This window comes from Nyctibius grandis, chromosome 1, assembly GCF_013368605.1.
Source record: "Nyctibius grandis isolate bNycGra1 chromosome 1, bNycGra1.pri, whole genome shotgun sequence".
In the NCBI taxonomy this organism is placed as follows: domain Eukaryota; kingdom Metazoa; phylum Chordata; class Aves; order Nyctibiiformes; family Nyctibiidae; genus Nyctibius; species Nyctibius grandis.
Genome location: NC_090658.1, coordinates 40,596,630 through 40,621,070, shown reverse-complemented (window position 1 = coordinate 40,621,070; position 24,441 = coordinate 40,596,630). Strand labels below are relative to the sequence as shown.

The following is a 24,441-nucleotide window of genomic DNA, read 5'->3' as shown; positions in this document are numbered from 1 at the left end:
TCAAAAGGGTGCCAGCTGGATTGGAATGAAAAGATTTCTTTCCATTTATTTGAAGATGCAGTGTGAAAGTCATAATGAACAACAAGTGTGAACCTATGCATTTCAGTATATGGATTTAGTTTAGGGACTTTTTAGTTTGATGCTCTGATGGATGAACAATTTAAAATCCTATTGAGACACAGCAGCCTTTTTTCTCCTTCCATGATCCTGACACTATTAAATTATACTATTATTTTAGAGTATTTGAAGTCATTAAGTGGAATAGCAAAAGTAAGACCAGGCACAAGATCATTACCCAATCTACAATATTTTAAGCAAAACCTGTTGTTGTAAGATAACTAAATGCATAAGCTTTTTAAAAAGGCATTATTCCAATTTTACTGGTGCAGTATGCTTAAATTACTTCCTTGAAAAAGCGTATGATCCCTGACCACTAGCTGGTAATCTTAAAATATCCAAGCTATTCAACATACAGAACAGCTAAGTATACAGGAGTCTGACAGAAAGGTGCATACTAATAGACAAATTATCACACAAGTACTGTTAGCAATCCTGGTAACACAGCTCCGTATTTACCCACTTACTAAAAGCCTCATTCCAAAAAAACATTCCCTATGAAATAGGGAAATATTTTGAAATATTTCTTTTACAGTGGTAAACTGCTCAGAGATAATATTTTTTTTTAAGTAAACAAAAAAGGGTTTTTTCTTCAGCTTGCTAAAGAAGATTAAGTAGCCTGAAAATCCTTCTCAGTGTTAAGTACCACACCCAAGAATCTGCATCCATATATTCAATTTAGATAAGTTGGTCAGTACCACACACAAACAAGATACTATTCTAAAACATACCTATCCTGGCAAATGTGAACAGAATCAGTTACACATGCACAGAGGGGGCACAAGATAGCAAAGGCAGCTGCAAGTATTGCACATCTGGGGGCCGTTTGATAAACTCTTAGAAAACACCCTTTTTGCAATAGTTTTGAGTGCCTGAAAATACTAATTTGGAAGGAAAGAAGTAATTATCTGTTAGTTGACATTTTACTGGAAACAAGCTTGAAATTTCAACAAATCAAACAAGTGACTCCTGCTAGCCAAAAGCCACTAGCAAAGCACTGGAAGGCAATACTTACCACAAACAATACACTCATGCACACGACACAAACACACCACTTACCGCAATACCGTACCATGGCCCAGACAGTATCACTGGAAAACATATCGAAGACTAATCAATAGTATCAAAGAGGACTACATTTCAAACATATTGACCGACCAGTATTTCTAATGGGACATCCACAGCAATTTTAAGGTAAATCATTTCAGCCCTTCCCCTGTCTATGCGAAATGGCTGATTTTCTCTTGCATTCTATAGCTTTTAAATATCTTAACTGTCAGGTAAAGTATTTTGGGTAAAGAACTGAACAGACATAGCAACAATATTAATGCAAGTATCTGACTACAGTTTTATGATTTTTTTTCATTATAGCTCTGAAGACTGAAACAATTTTTAGAAGTGTAACTCTTAGAAAGGTGTATTCTGGAGCCAAACTGGTAAACTCAAAAGAACGTCTGAACGACCTTGAAGCAAGACAAGTCTTCTCACTTTGAACTTCCCATAGCACAAGAGCTCTTTAGCTTGTTACACTCTGGCCATGCAGAACAGCTTCCAAATCATGTATAAAGCATGGAGAAGGAGCATTCATAATAATATTTAACAGCATTTTTTTTTTCTGGAATTGCATTGCTGTACTAGTCAAAAGCCCCCATGGAACATTCTTCTATTGAGCTGATTCACCAGACAAATAAGAACCAATCTTTTTTGGAACTATGGCAGAGTCTTGATAATTTAATGAAGTTAATTTGACAAAATAGTAATGACTTACGCCTGTCTTCAGAAAGTCTAACGGATGACTACTTCACCAGCCTTTCTGCATCATGACCTTTATTGTCAGGATTACAGAGAGATGCTCTTTTTGGACAAAAAGATTATTTTCTTGCTGAATTAAAATAGTGCAAGAAAGTTTATCAGGTAAGACTCCAAGTTTACAGTGCTTAACCAGCCACTACTAAAACTCAGCTAACAGAACACTAAAGTTCAAATAACCACTGCCTGGGGTTTTGTTTTGGGTTTTGCTAAATATGAAGTTACAACCAGAATGTTTCATAAGAAATCATTTATTCAACAATAATGTATTTGGCTTTCCATAAATACATTGCAACAATATTAATGTGCAATGGCTGCTAACTTAAGAGCTCATCTGAAGCTAAGCGAAGGCAATGATTGAGGAAGCATGGAATCTCATTTTCCAAAAAGACTGAAAATAATACAAAGCCACACTCAAGTGCTTGTAGAGAAATCTTGAACCAGAACTTTTTCCTCTGGTGAGTTTGCTCAGAAAAATTCCATGCTCCTGGGTTTGCAGCCAGTCTCACTGATTTACCTGAAAAGTACGCAAAGGACTTGACTGCTTGTCCTTCCAGTTTAAGGGAGAAGGATTTGCAGTTCTTCCATTTTTCTGGCATATGGGACTCTTCCAGGAAAAATGTACACACTTAATACATCCATCACTCACTGAAAGACCCTCACTCTTAATCTTAAATTCATTCTAGCTTCAAACTTTGGGTTTTTCGCTTCCTTTTTTTGAAAAACGTGCGAACAGTCTAATAGGAAACCTTAATGTACCAACTTGGATAATCAGCAAAACCAAAAAGGAAAGCAGAGTTACTAGTTCATAAACTGAAAGCAAAAATACTACTCCTCTTAAAAAAAAATGACAACAATAAGACATCCTCTGCTTTTTAAAAGCTTTGTGTAGAGCACAAAAAGCAAGAGTAAATGTGTGTCCTGTGTGTAGCCAAGGAAACATATGCTTAAGTATGCGGCATGTGTACATACATAAGTAAAACATGCAAGAGAAATCACTGCAGGAACACATAAAAAATATAACGCATTTGAAACTAAGATGGGGGACCAACAACATATCTTTCTCCATTTTAGATCTACATAAGTTGAAAGTATGCATTTTATTTTCAGAGCATATCTTCATTAGTCAAGGGCAGACTAGACATTAGTCTAATAACCAGAACTGTTAAATCTGTTTTGAACACATCAAGACAAGAGAGCAGTTCAAACCCTGAAGCCTCATTTACAGCAGTACTCTCATAACTGCTAAGACTGGTCTACATTACTGCAACTTTACCTAACACTGGAAGTGCATAGGGAAATAAAGATTTATTAGAAAAGCAGACTGAAATGGCTATTAAAAGCATATTGTGAATGGCTCTCTATACTGATACTAAATACAGAAGTATTTAAAGCAGCTCTGAAATACTGACATATGCATTTAAGAGAACCATCTACCCAAAAAGTCTATGATGACAATCACTGCCTTTTCTTATGACGTGATCATGCCAAGTTGTCTATCTCAAAAACATGATGCCTCAGGGTAGAGCAAAGAAGTCTTTCAAGTTATCTCCTCTAGAATAGAAATTAGTTGTCTAGTTTAAAGAGATGTTATCTCATGCTACGTTAAGGAAGAAGCCATACTCTCCCTTCAACTCTCCCCATCAGATGTGTGTGTGCATAATTTTTTCTACAGTTTACTTTTATTGCTACCACATTCCAGCATTCATTTTTTAGCTCAGGGCAACCACTGTTGTTTCCAAGCTAGCTATACAAGTGACTGCCAAGTTCGGCAAGAAGCAAGTCAGTGTTGCTTTGGCATCATATGATTGTAAACATTTTCATTTAACTCTTAGATGAAAAGTCAAAAATACATCAAAAAAGATGGATCTACCATTACTTGCAAGAAACGTAAGAAAGGCTCCTTCTTGCCACAATCACATTTTGGGAATGCTGAACATACCTTTAAAAAGTCAATCAGTCTAGCGAAGAGTCATATCTAAACCCCTATGATGCACCATAACTAGAGCTTTGCAATTACTAGGCTATTTGCTTCTCATTTCAATATATATTGCCAAAAATCTATTTTGAACTTCAGATTGCAATCTAGATGCCTTTAAAAAAAAATTTAAAATCAAGGTTTTGATAACTAACTCATTCTCTCACATCCCAGATTTTGTGACTCACTTCTTGCCTTCGCCCCCAATGAATTAGCAGCTAACAAACTCTACTGTATAACCTACTCCTGGATTTCAGTATAAACAACATGCAGCAGCTGGCAATTTCCTTCCTTGTCAATCCAGTCATGTTTGTAAGATCTAAACCTAGTTCAAGAAGCCATCATGTTACACACTTATTATTAAGTTTCTAAAACTTTGGCTAGACTTCAGAAATTTTTGAATGTGTAGCACAAGAATTGTTGCATCAGAACAAAATGAAGAGCATGGTTTGAGACAGAATGACAGAATAAGCACATTGTTGTTTTACAGAGTCACCTGTTTTCTCCTAACAAATAAAAGAAAACATTAACTTAAGTCTATTAATCTCAAAAAACTCTATACATTTCTCTATACTGACAGAACTTGCTCTGAGGAATTGCCATTGAAGGACAATATTCAGAACGACTCTTTAGAGCTGGTTTTGACTTAGTTTCGCCTGATCTGCAAAACCTTATACTGTTGCAATGCCTACATATGTTAGGTAGGGAACCAGATTCATTATCCAAGTCCAGAATAAAGACCAATCTATCCCTAAGAGATAAATGAGATCAAGTGAGGCAGGCAGATAAGGAACAAGAAAAAGGTTGAAAGCACAGATTGGTCCAGCACTATGTTGCTTCAGTGCACAAAATCCCATTGGTGTTTTCATATCCTTTCTTAAACATTCTTGTGAAATGTAGCTAACCAAAAAGTGACTTTGGGAATATTTACAGAGAACATCTTCCAAATGTGTGAGGTGGTACAGTAGAAATAAAAAATGTATTTGAAATCTTGATAAGCTGCTATAGACTACTGTATTTTAACCAACCAAATACACACAGTAAGCTTTTGGAAACAATAGTAAGATTGAAAGAACAATAAGGAACCAGTAGATCAATGTGTAATTTGCTCTTTAGTGCTATTAAGATCTCCTTTGTTAATGGTACAAACTTTATGAACTGGAAAATCAGATTTCAACTGTCCTTCTGTTTGAAATAATTTAGACATTGTGTGATTGTTTAGAATAACAAGAGATCACCTGTCAGTGATGCTCTAAAGCAGGTCTGTAAAACACATGACTCACTGATGGGCCAGGCCAAATAACTCATTTTACTGACCTCTCTTTCCTCACCAGAGCACGATATTGGCATGATGCCAACCACTACAAGGTCCAAAAGTGCACCCAGCTCTTAAAAAAAAAAAAAAAAAAATAAATGACGTCACGTATCGAATGCCTGAGCAGCTAAAAAAGTGGCAATAGCTATAGCTACCGATTCTGCTATTCCTAATTCTGCATGGCCTGCAAAGGCTCTATACTAAAACACCTTTTCAAACGAGAATATTTAGAAAAAGAAAAAAAGTGGGCTTGGTGAATGGAAGATAAGAAAATTCCCGATTTTTTTAAAAAAGTGGCTATGTACATACAGACTAGTGATATGGAGGTATTAGGCAGCATTGGCCTGAGGACTTCAATTGGCAGTTACCAGCTGATCAATGGTAACTGCTTAACCCCAAGAATCTGCACACTGAAAACTTCTCTACTAATTGTTGCACTGTAATTGCCACATATTCAGTGATTAGCGGTTGCGTCACTATACGCACTGTTGTTTGGGGGGAGGAAGAGGAGAAGGGAGCGTGAAGAATCCACACATTGCAATTACCATGCATTAAGCAGTTCAGGAGTAGGAATCGTGTGACCCCGCAGCAGGCAGAGCAGTCGCGGTAAGTCACAGGCAAACCATATTGAAATCAGTTGAGAAGATTTGGTAAGAAGCTGTAATTCTGTTTTGAAGTAGTAACAAGATGTACAACAGAACTGAAGAAGCAGGAAAATAGGATTCTTTAGCATAGGGAGCATGGCTTAAGAATAATTTTAGGACTTAGAAATCTTACTCATCTGTGTGAATTATATACTCTGAATAAACTGGCTACCAATAGTAAGAACAGGAAGTGACCAAAAATCTGGTGATTAATTGAGTAAATGAGAACAGAAGCACGCAGTGCAGACATTACAGTTTTTTGCTGTACTGCATACACCGGTAGATTGGGTGGAGGGGGTGGTGTTCATTTAAGAGACACAGCGTATTTTGGTACTGTATTTGTTTTGATAAAATGATTACCTAAAATGATTTGCTTGCATTAATTTGCCATTCCCATATCCACTAGCAAATGAAACTGATAATTAAATTCCCCAATTTGGTTGCATTCTGCAATGGTAGGAAGTCCCTTAATCAGAACAAGAAACGTTTTCCTTTAACTTTCCATTACCTGTGGAATTGACAAAAATACAATGTATACTTTTTAAAATTGCCAAGTGTGATGGCAGCAAGGCTAGCTGCTTACTAAGAGGAAACTGTCAATCAACAAACACAAAAGCACATTTTTTCTGGCAGTTGCTCCTGAATTTCAAACCAGTTCTTGCTCTATTTTACTGTTTGGAATATGATTTATGTGATAGCAGGTAAACAGACTTTGCTCTGTAAGCCACTGAAGACCAGATGTAGGTTTACATGCAAAAGTCTCACCAATGCATTTGTTTTATCAATAGTAACATTTTACCAGATACCTCCTAGAGGTAAATGAAGGCCAATTCAAATTTAACAGTGGAAGAACAAGTACATACTTTGCTTGTCATGTAGATATATTTGTACTAACTACCTCTGAACCCTCTGTACTAGCAGTGTCCTCACAAAACTATCATAGTTACCAGTGCAGTTGCATTAGCAACCACATACATGCAGCCCCTGGATGTATTTTAATTTTAGTTTAGTCTCTTCAAACAGTTGTTTTTGAAACCATAATACTACTACTGATAAATGTGAATCTGTCTCCTGAAAAAAAAGGAACTTTCTCTTGCTCTGAACACAAGACTCCTTTCAACAACCTCTAAATCTAAGATAAAATACTTTGGAGGGTGGTATTTAGAAGAAGTAGAACCATAATACCACTTATTTCCTGCCACACTCGTTCAGCTAATCTGTACCTAAGCAAGCACCTCGTTCCAGATGTCACAGCTAGCCAAACAAGTGACTGAAGTCAGTAGCACAGCTGCTACCTAGGAGACAAGAAGGTATGGCCATAAATTTCAGAGTGCAACTTCTTGCAGTGCCTTTACAGGCATTGTAAAAGTAGGTGATGGTCCTCGCTTCTGGGACAGGACCATTTTTATGCTCTGAATCTGCACAGAACCAGGGACAGTGATACAAAAGCCACATTAGAGTGTTTCACTGCAAATATAGTGCAAGTTTCCAAGACATCTTAGACCCGGTACAACAACTTCCCAAGTCCTCCAAGAAAACAGTTGTACTAATAAATTTTTCACAAGAACACTCTAGAAATATTTGATCTCATCCACAGGCATTCTAGCAATTCTCTGGCATCATGAACAGAAAGAAGCATCCTAGAATGAACAAGAGTATAACGGTGAAATAAGAATGAGAAGCTACAATTACAGAAAGCTGATACTAGCGAGGGGCAGATTAACTGTGTTACAATCTTTCTTTCTGGAGTTGTACCACTAGGAAAAGCACAAGGGCCACGCTCTAATTTACCAGCAGTAACAAAACCATCAAGAATATGCTTGCATATGTAGCAATATGATTTAATAGTTCAGTGCCACCGGAAGAGAATATTCTTATTTTCCCCCTCTTGTTCAGAGAAATTGTTCTTTGTGCTAACCCTGTCCTGGGCTCCTCTTTTCATCAAGGTCCTCTGAGCCAATTAAATTCAGTTTTATTTACTAAAACAGTAGAAAGTAAACCCAACGAAAAATAGCTTCCTGCCATTTTGGTGAGTTAAATCAACCTACAGAAGTGTTCAAGTGCCAGCAAGTGCATGGGAGGAGACCCAGACAACACAGTCATCAACAGGAAAGGGAAGAAAGGAGGAAGAAAAACTCCTTCCTTCAGCAGGAGCAACAAGCTGTTAGAAACGGTAGAACTGGCCATGAAATTCAAGCCTGAGGTAACGTAGTAATTTTTCCCTTTTCTTGATCCTTTACCCAACTGATTCAAAAGACGTAACAAATACATTAAAATACGTGCACACAAAAATTCACTGTCTGCCTCTCTCTCCACCAAAACTTAACATTAAACATACACGCTCACCTAGATGCCCTTCAAGTTTCAAGAACAAAGTTGTAAAGGACTGAGTCACTGTGTTCTATAACCCACAAAGCCAGGCAACCACGCCACAGCACCACATCAGATTTTATTATTTTTTTAAAAAAAAAACAAGATACATGGGAACAAGTAATTCATTTGCAAAAATAGCTATTTAAGAATATGTTTATTTACTTCAAAATTAAAGTCTCTGAAGTTCCAAGTTTTTGATTTGTCATCTTTGGTACTGACTCAGTTTTGAAAACACCAGTTTTACGTGCAGTTCTCATTAGATAATACAATGCTTCAGCGTTCGCACTCTTCGGGAAATGGTACGCATTTCCAAAATATATTTATTTAACAGCAAATTTAATTTGTGCATTCAACGAGCATACAGATAATGGCACTTTTATGAAGTCTGCGCATGCTGTAGGCATTTTATGCTGCTGTATCTCAACTTCAAGGAAAAAAAAAACCTACATAGCTTTAGTTCATTGTGTTGTGCTCTACAGAATTACTACACTAGAAACGTTAAGAAAAACTTCTCCTCAGATCTGTGTTGTTTTAACGTAGGCATTTAAGAGTACTGTGCTTGCAGGCTAGACTCACTTTTTTTCTCTTTTCCTGGAATAAGGCCTCCATAGAGAGAAGAAAAATTTTTAAAAAATCAACAGAGAAAGACGGGATTTCATTGACACAACAGCGAACTTGAAGCAAGGGCAGGCGAGTCTTTTAAAAGCTGGTTTTATCTGAAATTGTTGGGGACCTCATGTACACCCTCACGTGCATCCGGTAACCGACTGTCGGTTTCGCGCCGGGGCCAGCACTACCCCTCCGGGAGGGGACGGCGAGCACGCTCCCCGGCGGTGCGGCTTAGGCCACGCCGCCGGCGGGGAAGGCTCCGGGCCCCGCAGCGCCCGCTCGCAGCAGCGATGCTGCGGGAACCGCCGAGCGCGACCCCTTCCCGGCGCCCCCCAGACAAAGAACGCGGCGGCGGCGGCGGGCCTGAGGGGAGGACGCGACCCCGCACGATTCCTGCTGCCGGAGGCCAGCTCTCGGAGGGCGCCTTCCTCCTCTGCCTCCTCTTCCTCCTCCCTCCGGCGCCGGGACGGGGACAAAGGAGGAGCGGGAGGGCTGTAGAGCCCGGCGGCGGGGCTCTCCCTGGGGGCTCCTGCCCCGCCGGGGATGGCTTCGCTGCCCCGCAGCCGCCAGAGCCCGCCCTGCGCGGCGGGAACCCCGCCGCCTCACCGGGCACCGGCCGCCCGGCCCTGCGCTGAGGCGGACGCTCAGGGGAGAACAGGGGCGAGAACAAGTGCCCACGCGGAGCCGGGCGGCGGAGCCGGGCGGCGGGGCTGGCGGCCGGTGGGGCCGCTGGCGGGGACGGCCGCCTCAAGGTGACACCCGCGGCCTCCCCCGCGCCCCGGCTGCCTCCTCACCTGGCACCTGCAGACGATGTCGGCGTCCTGCGCCAGCAGATCCACCACCTTGCCTTTGCCCTCGTCGCCCCACTGGGCCCCCAGCACGACGGTCACCTTGTTGCCGGGGAGGCGGGCGGCGCACTCGCCGTTGGGGATGGCGGGCGCCGGGGCGCCATGCTCCGCCATGGCTCGCGCTGCCCGCTCCGGCTCCGCTCCAGGCACATGCGGCAGCGCGCGGCGGCTCCGCTCCCCCCGCCTCCTCCTGCCGGGCGGGCTGGCGGGCGGTAGTGCCGCTGCCGCGTCCAGGTGCCGCCGCCTACCGGCCCCGCCAGCACGGCCTCCCCCGCCGGTCCCCGCCAGGCGGAGCCCCGCCTCGCTCCCCCGCCGAAAACCGGAGCCGCCGCTCCCGGCGGCTTTTTTCCTCCCTCGCCCTTGCGCCGCTCCCCCACGCTTCGCAGCCCGGACTACATTACCCAGCGCGCTGCGCGGCCTCCCCCGCGCAGCGCGCTACGCGGAGCCGGGCGCGGTGCATGCTGGGGCGGGTAGTCCTCGGGGGCCACACCTGTGGCACAATGGGTCCCTGCCGCTTGCCCCGTGCGCCCCCGCGGCGGCGGGAGGCCCTGGTGGTCGGGGAGCGGGCACGGGGAGGCTGCGGAGGAGCGGCCCCGGCGCCTCACCGGGCACTGCGGACCCTGCGGTGGCGGGATGGCGGCTGCGCCTTGTGGAGGTGGAAGGAGGGAGCGAGGGGCGCCACGGGGAGCCGTGGGGTGAGGCCTTCGTGCGCCGGGTCCGGCCTCGGCTCAGTGTATGCTCAGGCTGCGGCCTTGGGTTTGGTGGCCACCTCTCCTGTGTCCGTTCCCCACAGCTGGCTCTCTGGGACGCTGCAGCCCGCGGGCTGACGTGCTACAGGTGTCCCCGCAGCCCTCCTGAAGCAGAGCGGGTGCCTCTGGGCCCTTGCCAGCATGGGGGGTGTGGGTACTGCTGTGGCTGCCCGTTTCCCCTCACGTTACATCTGTCACGGATGTCAAACCTGCAAACGTGTTTGCAGTATATCACAGCTCTGCCTATATGGTTAGTTTTGCTGACTTAATGATAAGAATGTAAATTAGTGTTTGTAGAAGCAGGGGCTAAATGTAAGAGGCCATTTTCTCCACAGACACCCGAACATGGCCCGAGATTATTCATGAGGAAAAAAAAAATAATGGAAAAAACCCATAGCAGAGAAATGCCTTCATCATGCATACTTGAGGGTTTAGAAGTGGAACTGGTGTCTCAGTGGCTGTCTTCATTCTTTCCTGGTTCACAGAATCAACAACCCTGGGGGAAGATTTTTTTTTTTTTGTAAAGTAGCTATTAAAAAGACATAAACCTGAATGATGTAATTATTGCTAAGACAGCTATTCAAAAACCTCTGAGTCACTGAGCAGTCACAATCTGCAGCTGTCTGGCCTGTTGTAGAGTTTGATTTTAGTTGCCGCTTCGCTCCTTCAGATTTACTCTAACCAAGAATTTGAGGATCTATAAAAGTCACTGAGGAAAAGTTTAACTGTGCCTTGTAAAGCTAGGAAGATACATAACAGAAAATTAAATACAAAGTTGACAGAGAACATTTTTTAAAAAAACAACTGAAAATATCTAAATCCTGAAGGTCCGTGCAAAGAGATGCTATAACAAAGTAGTCAGTTCAGTACAAAGATGTTGAGCAATTGCAAATGATATGAGGCAATTGTGTGTATATACTTCAAAGAGCAAATAGTTCCTTAAACATTCAGTATAGTCCATAGTATTAATAATTTTTCCTGCATGTGCTAAAGAAAACATAGTCATGATTTCTGTATTGCTGTACAGAGCTTGTGGGAACTCAGTAAAAGCCACAAGGAGCTGCTGAAGTCAGTTTCTCCAGTCTTGCTGACATAATGGCAAACTTTGTTTTAGTGCAGTCACTTCTGAGGCTGTAGATCATCTCATGACTCCCCAAGCAATGGTCTAGATTAATGTTTCAGGATATGATTTTCCAGTATAACTGAATCATATTAACACCTCACCATTGCCAACACAAATATTCCCTCAAATGTCAAATTAAATTTGAGCCTCTTGTGCTAGTGTCCTAGAAATGTGATATTAGTGTAATGCCACTTTCCAAAGAGGTCTCAAGCACACAAATCCATTATTCTGCTATTTTTATTTGGTGTAGAAGAGTTTTGAGATATATGTTTCGGTGTGTTTTCTTGGTAGGTATAGAAACAGTGAAGAAAACTGTGAACTCTTCACTTCCAGAAAACCTGTAAGTATTTAATGAAGATCAAGCTAATCAATACTGATTGGTACTGCAAGGTTTAGAATTTTTATTTAATATATGGTATTATGGGTCCATCATTCCTCCAACCCATTTTCTTTGCAAACAAAATGGAGGCTTTCATTCTAATACCGTAAAAGATAATAAATACTCTTTATTGACATGATTCACTAACTGTATTTATAGTATAGTTCTAAAACATAGTAACTCTTGACCAAAGTACAAACACGACTGTTATCTAATGCCACTTGTCAAAACCAGGCATTTGCTGTAGTATGAGTTTAGAATAAAACTGTGCAGAAACTCCCAGTTGCACTTATTTTGGTTCAATTACTATAAGCAAGAAAACCAGCAAGGGCATGCAATATTACAGTGCTGTTTTTTCCCTCTAACATGTATGGACTATATTAACTTTTTTTGCTATTTGAGCAAGCTGAATCTCCTCTGTGAGAGGTCAGGTGGGCATTTAGAGGTGGCACAAAGTGCCAAGAGTTTATGTTCATGAAATGAAGGAATGTGACTGCCTTTTCTGGTATTAGCAAGCTGGTATATGGGATTGAGTTTGTAAAACTGAACCCATAGTAGAAGTGTACACTGACAAAGTTTAGGTTGTATTGTCTTCTGAATTGTTCAATGTTATTGACTACGTATGACGAACTGAGGCAGTTACATTTATCACAAATGTCACTCTAATTCGGGTACATTCAGGGTTTTCATGTGACTGCATTTCCTACCTCCCAATAAATTGTAAGAGACTCAGGAATTTTTAATAGATAAACACTGAATGTAAGCAGTGTGAGATCTACATTTCATTCTGATGTGTTGAAGAGATATGTGGAATTGTTAAACCTGTATGTTTTCAATTATTCTGATGAAGTATCGCACATATTCTGATTACGTATTTTTAAAAAATTGACACACAAAGTACTTTAGAGAAGAATTTAGGTAAGAACTTCAGTAGTCAGAAAATCAAGGGTGAGCATGAATGAAAGGAAAATGCTGTAACAAGCAAGTACGCCAACTGGACTATAGCTAATGCTCAGCATGGCCCATGGGTCATAGAGTGCTATTTCTTTCTCCTTATTAATACTTCTTAATTGTGTTGAAGGACCACTGAATGACGTTAATATTTTTCTGATACTGTTTTCCCTACTGTAAGCAATTTCTGAGTTTCAGGAAAAGTATAGATTGAAGAAATAGCCCTTGGCAATGAAAATGTCAGGGCATGTGGTCTGTGGTACGAATTTTCTGTTAAAATTCGTTCTGTCTGTGACAAAATGTAATACTCAGATATTTTACAGTGAGGTCTTATCTACACTAGAACAGTGGTTGCAGAAAAGTGGTCTGTGGGCCATGGTTAGCTAATATGCAGGAGTCCTAGAGAACTGTGTTAAACAATAAAATGTTGAAATTTGTCACATTAATGTTATTAAAACATTCAATAAAAGGTAAGTTAATTTTACTTCCTGATGATTTACAGCTTCTTTAGAGCATTTTCCCATTTTAATTTGATGTTAAGATGTCCAGTGTCTCACAAAAAGGTTTGGGTGTTGATAGTGCCATAGTCAAAAAAAGTCTAAGGATCACTGTGCCAGACACAGTTGGCATCTGTAGCACTTCAGACTCTCCAGAATGCTGTCAGCTTAGCTAAGGAGGAAGAGAAATCATTATACAATTAGGACTTACATCATTTTATTTGAACAGTGTGCTAATGTAATTGATGCCTGCTTGTTGCTTGTTATTACTGTTTTTAAATTAGTTTTTCCAGTTAAAATTTCCCTTAATTACTTTTGTTACATTCATTAATCTTTTTATCATGATAAAAATGAGATTAAGAACATTATAAAGTAATATTTGTATATGTTGTCACGATTGATGTATTTGCACACAGTAGCAAGTGTTTTCAACTCTTTGATTGGATATATCTAGAATATCAAGGAACTTCATTTATTGAGTGGGAATTTCCTGATGTATGTACTGCAGAAGATAAAAGGTAAGAACTTAAAAAATCATAAACATCACCACAATAGCAATATTTTTAATTCAGTGGGAGAATAGTTAAGATAATATGGGATACTTCTGAAATTTTATTGGCAGTTTACAGAAGTGTGTTTTTTACATGCAACTGTAAATGAGGTAGCAGCTGACAAGACTGGAGATATACAGGAAAATAATATACTGTCGTTGAAAAGTTGTAAAGCTAAATCCTTGACTGGAAATGAGATTATCCTCCTAGGCAGGTGTAAATAAGTTCCTGTTCCTTAGTGTTACCATATGTTAAGTGTGTATGAAGTGTGTTCTGTCTCTGTCTTAGCCTTTGACAGCATCAGCCATTAAGAGTTTAATAGAATGCATGTGGGATAGATATTGGGTGGTTAATTTTTGCGGGACTTTATAGATTTATAAGTTTCTCAGAATATGTCCAAGTCAGGAAGAATGAAGCACTATGTAAGGGAAACAGAACCAAAAAAAACCCCTAATGAATGCATGAATCCTTTTTGTTGTTTTTATTCATTAAAACAGGATGCCAAATATAGCAGAATATTTGACTAAGAAAGACCTTGAACTGGCTGAAAGCTTTTCCTTTTTCCTAGGTCTCGGTTTCGGTTAGAATAGTTCCCTTATCTGGGTCATTGCAAAAGCATCAGCTCAAGGGAGGGGAGCACAGTAGCCCCAGTTTACATCAGCTTTATCTGTTTGAAAACAGCACCATGAGTTCACCATCTCTTGGAATTGCCACAAGGGCTGTGGGTGAGAGCTGCTGCATCAAACAAGATTGTATTTGGTTGTTAAATATACCTTAGAATAAAGATTTTTGTCTGTGTTAACCTGTAACCCATAATACCTGAGTCCTGATAAATCCTTAATTTCTTCTGCTACTAATCCTATCTGATGTTTTAGGACAAGATAGGATGAGAATAAACTGGTGAATGGGGTGAAGTGTGACCTTAAAGACAGGTGATCAGGATGTGCAGGCCTCTAGAATGACCCGTACCACATTCTTAGAGAGCTCAGGGGCTGGGAAATGTGCCCTGCCAGTTGTCTGTCATTAAGGGGCTTGTTTATATAGCTGTTGAGAAACAGTCATCTTGTAGTTCCCCAGTGTCACTGATACTGTACAGTAGCTAGGTTGTCTCACATACATGTAGGAAAAACTTGAGCCAAAAGCTTAATTAATATTTTACATGCTTTTAGGCTCAAGTTTCTCTCACATTCTTCTTTTGTTTTTTAATTTGATCCAATGTGCTTATAAATAAAGCCCTAAAACTGTAATCATTCAGTCTTAGAGATGTAGATTGTCTGTCATTGGAGTGCTGAACTGCTAGATTGTATTCTCTGTTTAATAGAAATGTGGGGTTTTTCTCTTGCACAAACTTATGAAGAGGACCCTGAAATCCCAGATTTTCAAGATTTAATCTAAATAGATTCTCAGATGCACACATCTCATGGTAACTAGTGTTAAACATTTGTGTTATGTGTGGTGTTTATATTTTAAATAAATTCAGTTCACCAAAACCAATACTGAACTGCCCATTTGCTGGGACTTACAGAGTAAAACCAAAAGTAAAGGCTGAGGTAAGCTGTGAAAATAAATTGTGGGAAGATTAATTGTGGTTTGATCATTGTGTACTCGGTGATGGTCTGGATGCAGATGTCTCTCATAGCATCCACAGTCTGTTGTGCAATGGAGCTCCAGAATTGAATATGCTATTTACAAAATAACCCATCTTTATCTCTAAAGGTGGTGAAGGAAAACATCCAAGAACAGTTTAACTAGTGTAGAGATGGTTCATTTGCTTGCAAGATGAATCAATGAAATCTGAGATTTCTGATAGCCTCTTTTATTTTATTGAAATACTAAATATTTTACACTTATCCCTTTAACATCCAGATACTCTGCTTGCTCTACAGACCTATCTGCATCCCATATCCTCCCTGGGAACAAAAGGCAGCTGCTTATCATATATGGCTGCAAACAAGCTCTCAGTAGTTTTTGTAATGACCATTAAGTGTGTTTATACCAAATTCTGTAGTATGATTAAAGCCTAAAAAAGTATGGGATAATGTTAATGGATTTTAATCTTACATTAAATGAGAGATAAGAAACCATTGTGCAGATGTTATTAATTTTCTTACATTCATCAGAACTCTTGCTTCTTAAATGGATTTGTAATAATAGTATTTCCTGCCTGTTACACTGGAACAGCACAGATTACATGCATATTGTGTCAGATTTCCACCATGTTTACCACAAAAAACTTGGGATTTGACTAATTAGGATTTTTTCAGTATTTTGTTAATAATGTAATTGGTGTTTTGGTATCTGAATTTTAATTTGGTTTGGATCTGAAGAAGCTCATGCTGAATCCTTATTGTGATCACTGACCAGAAGTAACTATAGTATCTTTTAAAGGGATTAAGGAAGTTTGCAATACCATGCTGAATCCCTGTTCATTAGATAAGACTGTTATAAAGAAGTGAATAGTATTTGGCCTGTGTCCCCATTTACACCTCCATTTAAGGTGGCACAGAAACATATGTAAACTGCATAAATGCAGTGCATTCTATTCAGAAAGGATCTAATATACAGACATTTAAAAAAAAATCATGTAAGAAACCTCTCTTAATTTCATATTTTCTCTTACCAGATGGGATTGCTGCAATTTATTCATGAACGTCAAAACTAGTTGTCGCCCATTTGTTTGTGTTTTCTCTCTTCTTCTCCTATGACCCTTTCCCAGTGCAAAACCTTAGTTCTCTCCCTTTTATATTTCACCTCACCCTTTCTATCTAAATAATCCTAAATCCTACCCACGTGTTCAAGCTGTCTTGTCACCTTTAGTACTTCCATTTCTTACCACTATCTCTTGAGCCATTCCAGAATAGCTTCTGCTGTTCAAGTTTTCAACTACTGGTTGAACAAGAGGTAGCAAGTGCTGTGATGAGTCCTAACCTACATACATCATTATTGACCAAGGCTTTAGGACCTTGAGTTTCCAAGCATGCTTGTGTGTTCATAGTCTCACTGAATTCAATTGGACTATTCACAAATCAAAGATTTTCTGTAAGTAATAAAGCATTATATAGATGTATATATTGATACAAGTAAAACATAAACCAATAGCACTAGGAGGAACAGTGTATCAAAGCAAAACATTTCTAGACATTTGAGGATAAAAAGAGGTATTTGCCTGTTTCTGATCATTCTAATTGTTTCATGTGGTATGGGACAGCAGCTTTCACAAACAGACAGGTAAGGGGTTTTTTCTATGTAAATATTTTTGGAAATATATAATAGTAACATTTTCTAACAGGGACAATATTTGTAATGATCTATTTGAGTAAATTAAAAACCTAACAGTTTGGAATTTATGTTTTTTGGATAATGTTGGATATTGTGTGTCTATATATATGTCTGGGTCAAACTAACAACTCCTTTGTTTGCATATTGAATTAAAATCCATAGAAGGTGAAAAGACAAGTTTTTGTACTTAGTACAGGTCTAAAAATGAAGGGTATTGACATGTGGATTCAGATGTAGCACTGAACAAAAACGCAGACAGCCATTGCCCAAGGTAAATCAGTGTTTCAAGGCTGTTAAAGAACATTGGCAGAGTCTGGGTCTCTAGGTTTGCTGGTTCTTTATTGAAGCAACTCAGAGGTGGACCACCATCGCAGTGAATGGTACCTGACTCAAATTCACTATCACTTTATATAGAAACTAATAAGTAGTTACATCACAAACTTCTCACGAGCTTCTGTTAAAAATCCCCTATTTCAATTCCTCTTTCTTCCTTCATCAGGAGTCCACAGAAGTCCACTGTCAGGAGTCCACAAAAGTCCATTCTTTTCCATTGGTTAGCTGATCTTTGTTCTGGTTCCACTCCGGCCTGGTCGACACCCCATCCTTAATGTTCTTGCTGTAATCAGTGTCCCGTCTTGATCCAGGTTGACCAGAGTCTGGTTTCCACTGCCAGCATCTCCTAAGTATTAACCTAAAATAGCCAAAGTCTATTTAGAACTTTATTTCTATTCTTAATTCATGACAACTTCTATAACAATTTATGTGAAAATTTCTACAACAAAGACAGAATTACAGAAAGCAGCTCATGAGCAATAGATTACAAAGAAAAGAGACAAACTTGGGAGAATGTATGTCTAAGAGGTCTGAAGGTTATTGAAGAACCTCCTATCTACTGTAGAACCCAGGGAGATTTTGATTACAGGTGACAGAAAAAAGTATGTGTTTCTTGAAAGGAGTCAACTGTAGGAATAAAAATATCTTGAATGCTGTTGCAGGATTCCAAAGAATGCTCATAAGAAGGGAGAAAAATGAGGCAGAGACTTTATTCTTTTGTCTGTGTATGTGTATTTATCCTGCTCACTAAAGTAATGATTTTTAAACTTAGAACGTAAGCGTGTCTTCCTGCACACTCTAACATCTCTGAAGAAGGCTATATCAGAGTGAAGCTACAGCTAAAAAACATCTGCTCAAACAAACAGGAATTAAAAATAATTGAACAGAGGGTGCCACTTGTGTACGTATTTTGACACAGAAAGACCAGACAGGAACCCTGGTGGTTGTCAGTCTGTGAAGTCCTACCAGAGTTATGATCAGCTTATACCTGGAAGCACTAGGAAAAAGGAAAGAAAAAGTCTGATGGTCGTGAGACTACTGAAAAAGTTCTGTAGATTTCCTGAATAAAACCAGTAATTTTTAGGTGAAAACAGTAACTTGTATTCTGCTCCTATCACCCACAGAGTTTGCCAGTATTTGGCTTGCTTTATTTATTTAGGAGGAAAACATCTATAATGCTAGTCAGGAATATTTTTAATGGCATACTTTTACTTACGAAATATGTATACAAAGTCCTGTTTCTCTAAACATAGTAGAGATAAATAGCAGTAGCTTTCTTTTTCACGGTTTTTGAACCCCTCTGAGAACTCCTATGTAATGCAAAGCATCATGTGCCTGTCCTCAAAGCCATGCAACCGTTCTGTCTGTTTATTTGTATAGTAGGCTAGTAAGTGCCTTACTCGGATTTTTTTCCATTAACCCCAGGGTAAACTTTCTTGCATGTTTTCTGTTTTGATTAGTGTTAATATTGCCTAAGAATATCTTCCCTCATTTCCCACATATTACTGCAGAAAGGAGAACTTCATTGCTTTTTTTCGTTTTGTTTTGCTGGAAGGAATGCATCAAGTACAGTTACCAAACTTAAAGAAAACATGATCAACGAGAAGCCAAAGTAGAATAGCAGCAATCTCTCTCTTCCTAGAAGAACCATAGCTCAGACTTTTTTCTTCTACTTCAGTCACACTAGTTAGAATTACTTGTGTCTTTGCTTGAAAACTGCAAATTTAGTTTTGTAGTCATACGGAATTTTTTCAGCAAATTTGAAGGTAATCATTTGATTTTTAACATTTTACTTGAGTGGCGATTAAAACATGCTTCTGGATTATAAACTCTGATCCTTGTCTACAGCTTCGTTTTTCTGTTTAAACTGATAGATGAATTCTTGACCTCATTTGAAGGCAGTGGATGTTTTAGCATTGACTTAATCAGAATTAACATTTCATCCAGGATGTTTAATGGGGTTTGATTCCATGCAATCCTAATTCTATTGTATTTCTGACATCCAAGATACAGCAGTTTCCCTGCCTTTCCCTTGCCCTTGGACCTTACCCATTCCAGTTGCAGCAAGAGCGCAGACGACTCAGAGGGTCTAATTCGAACACAAGCAGCACTTGGCTCCCTGTCATGTCGTTACAGAGAGGGGCATGTCTCCCTTATTGGAGAGGAGAATCTTCTCCTCATATAGGGCACAACACAGGGTCTCCATTGTGCACTCTGATGCAGCAGGTGTACTTCCTTGCGAACAGATCTTTTTAATCTGGTAACTTCAAATAAGGTGAAATTTTCAGAAGACGTGTTTTCTTAAAATAGTACATGTTTTTGGTAAGAGAGAAGCTACGTTATAAAAAAAGCCTATGAAAGATGCTTAGAATATGTTTTTAAATGAGCAAACATCAGCAAATATGGATATATCTTTAAATACTGAAATATTTATACAGGGGAACAACCAAAGCCAGTGTGTTAAAAACATTTATTTTAGACACTGTATACACATCTCATATAAGCAGATTGATTTAAATCATGTAAAATAATTTTATTCAATAGCAAGCCTTTAAATGATAATTTAAAGTAATATGTATTTTATTGGTTTTGTAGAACAGTTTCACTCTCCATAAGTGAAAGCCAGGTAAATTTAAGTTTGAATGTGTTCTTTGGCCTTATAGCTTAATTTAGCTCTTCTCCATTTTTTTTTCTCATTTCTGTGGAAAAAATTTTGACACAAATTCAGGCTGATTAATGGCAGACTTTGTCAGGCCAACCTATTATTCATTTCTTTGAATTTGTGTACTTGTTTGAGATTTTAAAAATGTGTGTGGCATACAATGAATCTGATTAAACATTCATTCCATTGGTACAGTAAACTAGTATCATCTTGTTTATAAAATTCCTTATTTCATAGCATCTGCCAAATTTAATATAAAGAGATGATAACATAAATTATTTCCTACCTCACCCCCTCTTTGACTGTGAAAGAGATTGTGATCATGTGGGGAAATATGAAAACTTTAAATAATAAAGAAAGTGTCCTTGCTAAAAAACGGAATTCATAAGTAGTTTGCAGTCTGCTAAAAATGACTGAACTTCACAGCTGTGGAACCAAGCTTATATTCTCCCTGTGCAAGTTCTTCTACTCAGCCACCTCTGAGCAAGCAGCTGTGTGATTACTCAGCTTACCCTATTCTAAGGATGGATTGCAAGACTTGGCATTTCAGTTTGAGTAGATGAATAGGAAACTGCAGGATGTGAACTGTAGGATGTAAACTTGCAGCACGTCAGCTGTTTCATGGTAACTGCCTCTTTGCACATCCTTACACCGCTATACTTTGGGGTAAAGGTGGTGTGTCTGCCTCACTGAATGATTATTCCCCTTGCATGTACCATGAGATGGAAATACCAGGTGTTTGCCTTCTTCCTGACTGAAAGAGCAGTATGTCAGCAATGTGCCAGTTGTGGAAGCATACATGATGCACATTTAAATAACAGCTTTGTAACATTTCCTTGACACAAAACAAGTTCTGTTTTGTTTCAGCAGTGAGTAACCCCTCTTCCTTTGCTGCAGCAGAACAGGCTGTATATAGCTGCATAGCCCACAAGAATGGAGAGAGTCTGAGGAAGGGCTTCTGAGGGAAGTATGACCACATCAGAGGACAAAAAATTCTTCTGCATAAATTCTTACTCTTTCCCCCTTTATTTCTAAGAAAGGAGGTGCTGCTTCCCTCCATTATTGTTGCCTGTTCACATCAAAAAGAAACAGAGAGTATAAGACTAGCTTGCAGCATATGCGTTGCCTAAATTAATATTGATACGTTACCTTATGTGTTGTCACAAGAAGAAAAGCTATCGCAGTGACAGAATATTAGTGTTTGTTAAAAAACTATCAGCTTGTGTCTCTTTTTTACTTGTTAGAAGTTAATTTTGTGTATATATGACCCTGAAAGTGCAGACGCTTCTGAACTGAACCACACTGAAATTATTCCATCACAAGTACGTTGAAATGATGCCACTTAAGAAAAAAAGTTAAAATGCATGTCTTGTGAAAATTTACCAGTTGAAAGTGGAAATGTCTTATTGAAATATACTGCCTGAATACATCTTTACTTATTTCCTTTTACTGTGCTATGAAAAATAATTTAGCAAGGTTTTCTCTCTCTCCTGTTAATACCGCAGCAGTAACACAGGTATAATGAGTGAGGTGAAATCTATTGTCTATTTCATAGAGACAGAATAATTAGCAAGTTTTAGTGATTCAGTCAAATTTTAGTCTTTGTGAAAATTATATTCAGAAATTGTAACTAGCAGTAACGTGTGACAGTTAAGCAGAAGTCTCTTTTCAGATTTCCTTGTGCACCTGCATAGCAAACTGTTGGAAAAAGGTTTAAGCTAAAGCATTGTGGAAGTCATGATATGTGATAAAGAGGGATGTCAATTTACTGGTTTAATTTAGACCTAGAATGTGACAACCTATTGTACAAGCTGATCTATACAGATAGATCTCCAGACTGAATGGAGATTCATTTAAGAGATTATCCCACATGGATTAGTTGTAGGGATTAATATGTACAATGAATTTTGTTAGGAATGGATTTCTGACCTAAACAAATGGCAGAAAGTAATTACCCTTTGGTGTAGTATCTGACACGAGGTATGCATGCATGGCACCACAATTTATTTTAATTTTTTAAATTATTATTTTAAGTTGCCATAATTGTATCTTTTAATTATTTTAACATTTGTTATTATCTTCAAGACTGAAATGAATCAGAAGCAAAAGATAGCAATATTAACTTTATTGTGAAGGCATTTTTGTTGTTAGATAACTAGATGTTGGGAAAGTGTTTTTGTTTTCTGCCTGCTGCTATGGAAAAAATGCAGAGAAAACTGAACTTGGCTCTGGGTGTTGTGTATTCTGAAATTAATAGATTGAGTAAATATGATTTTAATGGTATGTCATTGTTTGAAAATGTATTTTATAATATCAAAGCTTATTCCAACTTCAGAATTTCAAAAGAAAAATGTTGTAATAAACAGCCTTACACTAGCTGGACAAAAATATAATTAATAATAAACTTTATTTTACTTAAACAGAGTTCTCAGATACTCAGCAGGCTGTTTTGGAATTTGGGACAGGAACCTGTTGTTCATACCTATCTGAAAAAAGAAAGTACTATTCTCAGGAGCATCCAAAGTTAAGGTATGGTTGTGGGGCGGGTTGGTTGGGGTTTGTGGGGTTTTTTTGTGGAGTGCTATTTAAAATCGTTACACTTGGGACTCTACAAACAGCTGTTGATGAGTAGGGCCATTGATGAGTAGGGCCATGATGAGAGCTGTTGTTGAGAGCTGTTGATGAGAGGCACATGCCTGGGCCTCTTTTTTCTACTTTGAGATAAATTTGTGCTTTGGTAATAATTTTGCCATTTTTCCTTTTGTTTGAAGACAGCTTGTCATCTACATGTTTAGCTGCCCTTTGTTTCATTCACCTTTGTTTCATTCATTCATTCATGTACTTAAACTTACGTAGGCCTATCAGTCCTAAAAAACTCACTGCATGTAATTGTTCTACTTCATAGGTATAGAAGCTAATGGAGTAGAAAGCAAGATCAAAAACCACCTAGAAGTTTTACTGTAATGAATGGTCTTTGAGTGTTAATTGTCAAGGTGTAGGTATCAGCTTGAAGTTCAACATACTCCCTAATTCAGATATGCCTTTCCTGGAAGTTCAGGACCTGTGTGAGGTGGTGTGTCAAACACCTCATTCTCATTTAGGAAAAAATCTTGGACAGACACTCTTCTTCACCCTTCTTTAGACTTCTAAGTGGGGGTTGCACATTTTTACTTTATGTGTTGATATTTCAGGCACAATTTCAAAAAAAGAAGTAAGGTAGCTCAGGCAGAATATCATTCAGGTTCAACTGCTTCCAGTGTCTCTGCTAGCTTGTTTAGGATAAAGTTTAGGTATTTGTGCAAAGCACCACTTTTTAGACATTGGCAGAATTCAGCATTTTCTGTGAATCAACAGTTAACTATACCCTTGATGAGCAGTAGTACGGCAGTGGCAGTAGTAATATGGTTCTAAACATATGTGATAAAATAATACCCAAAGTATTAGTTCTTTTAATGCTTGCTTATATTACAGTCATGCTTTGACTGGGGGTTTGCATGTTCTGTATAGGAAATAGGGTAGCAAGGAAGTGGTTGGAAGGTGAGGGAAAAGCAAAAGGGATCCTGGAGCCTCCTCATGTTACAGCATCCACCATCAGGTGACATTTGTAGGAGCGTTTTTCTTAGGAACATCATAGGATTCCAAAGGATGAATGAGTTTGTTTCTTTTCACAAGCAACTATTGTCAGTTTTCTTAGAAATAAATAAAGGAATCATGGTAAGATTCTGGTTAGTCTGGACAGTCACAAAAAGGCAATTAATGTACCGAGACAAACCTGACATTTGAAGAGCTTCCTGAGGCAGTGCCATCCCCTTCAATTCCTATTTTTTCTGTGCTGGAGCCCCTGATGAAACTCTTCTGCACTGTTATTTCTAGTATTTTGGACCAATAAATATTGGAACTAATATAAAGACTCTTATAAGGCCTCTTACACTGTCAATTGCTCTACTTTTATCACTGCTTAATGCATTTTAGGGCAATTACTTCTTTTTGTTTCTAAGAGTATGTAGTATTCACCATATTTTGCAGTGTGCCATGAAAGCACAACAGGTCAGCAGTGAGAAAAATTTTTATTTGTTTTTATTTGATTGTGAGCTCATGAGAAAATAGAACAAACAGGTAAATAGTAGTGATGTGAACATTCCAGGAGTTATGAGTAGCAAAGGTATTTGTCACAAGTTTTGTGATCTGTAAAATTTTATCCTACGTAGGCCATCAGTGAAGCTA

General features: G+C 39.0%; 1 protein-coding gene across 1 annotated transcript in view; it reads right to left on the bottom strand.

Moving 5' to 3' along the window:
* ADSS2 (adenylosuccinate synthase 2) overlaps positions 1-9,919 on the bottom strand; it is a 38,182-nt gene extending 28,263 nt beyond the window's left edge. The window contains exon 1 of the mRNA XM_068395204.1: positions 9,640-9,919. Coding sequence (XP_068251305.1) covers positions 9,640-9,807 — 168 coding nt within the window. The 5' untranslated portion in view covers positions 9,808-9,919. The remainder of the gene's footprint in view (positions 1-9,639) is intronic.
* Positions 9,920-24,441: the final 14,522 nt, after the last annotated feature.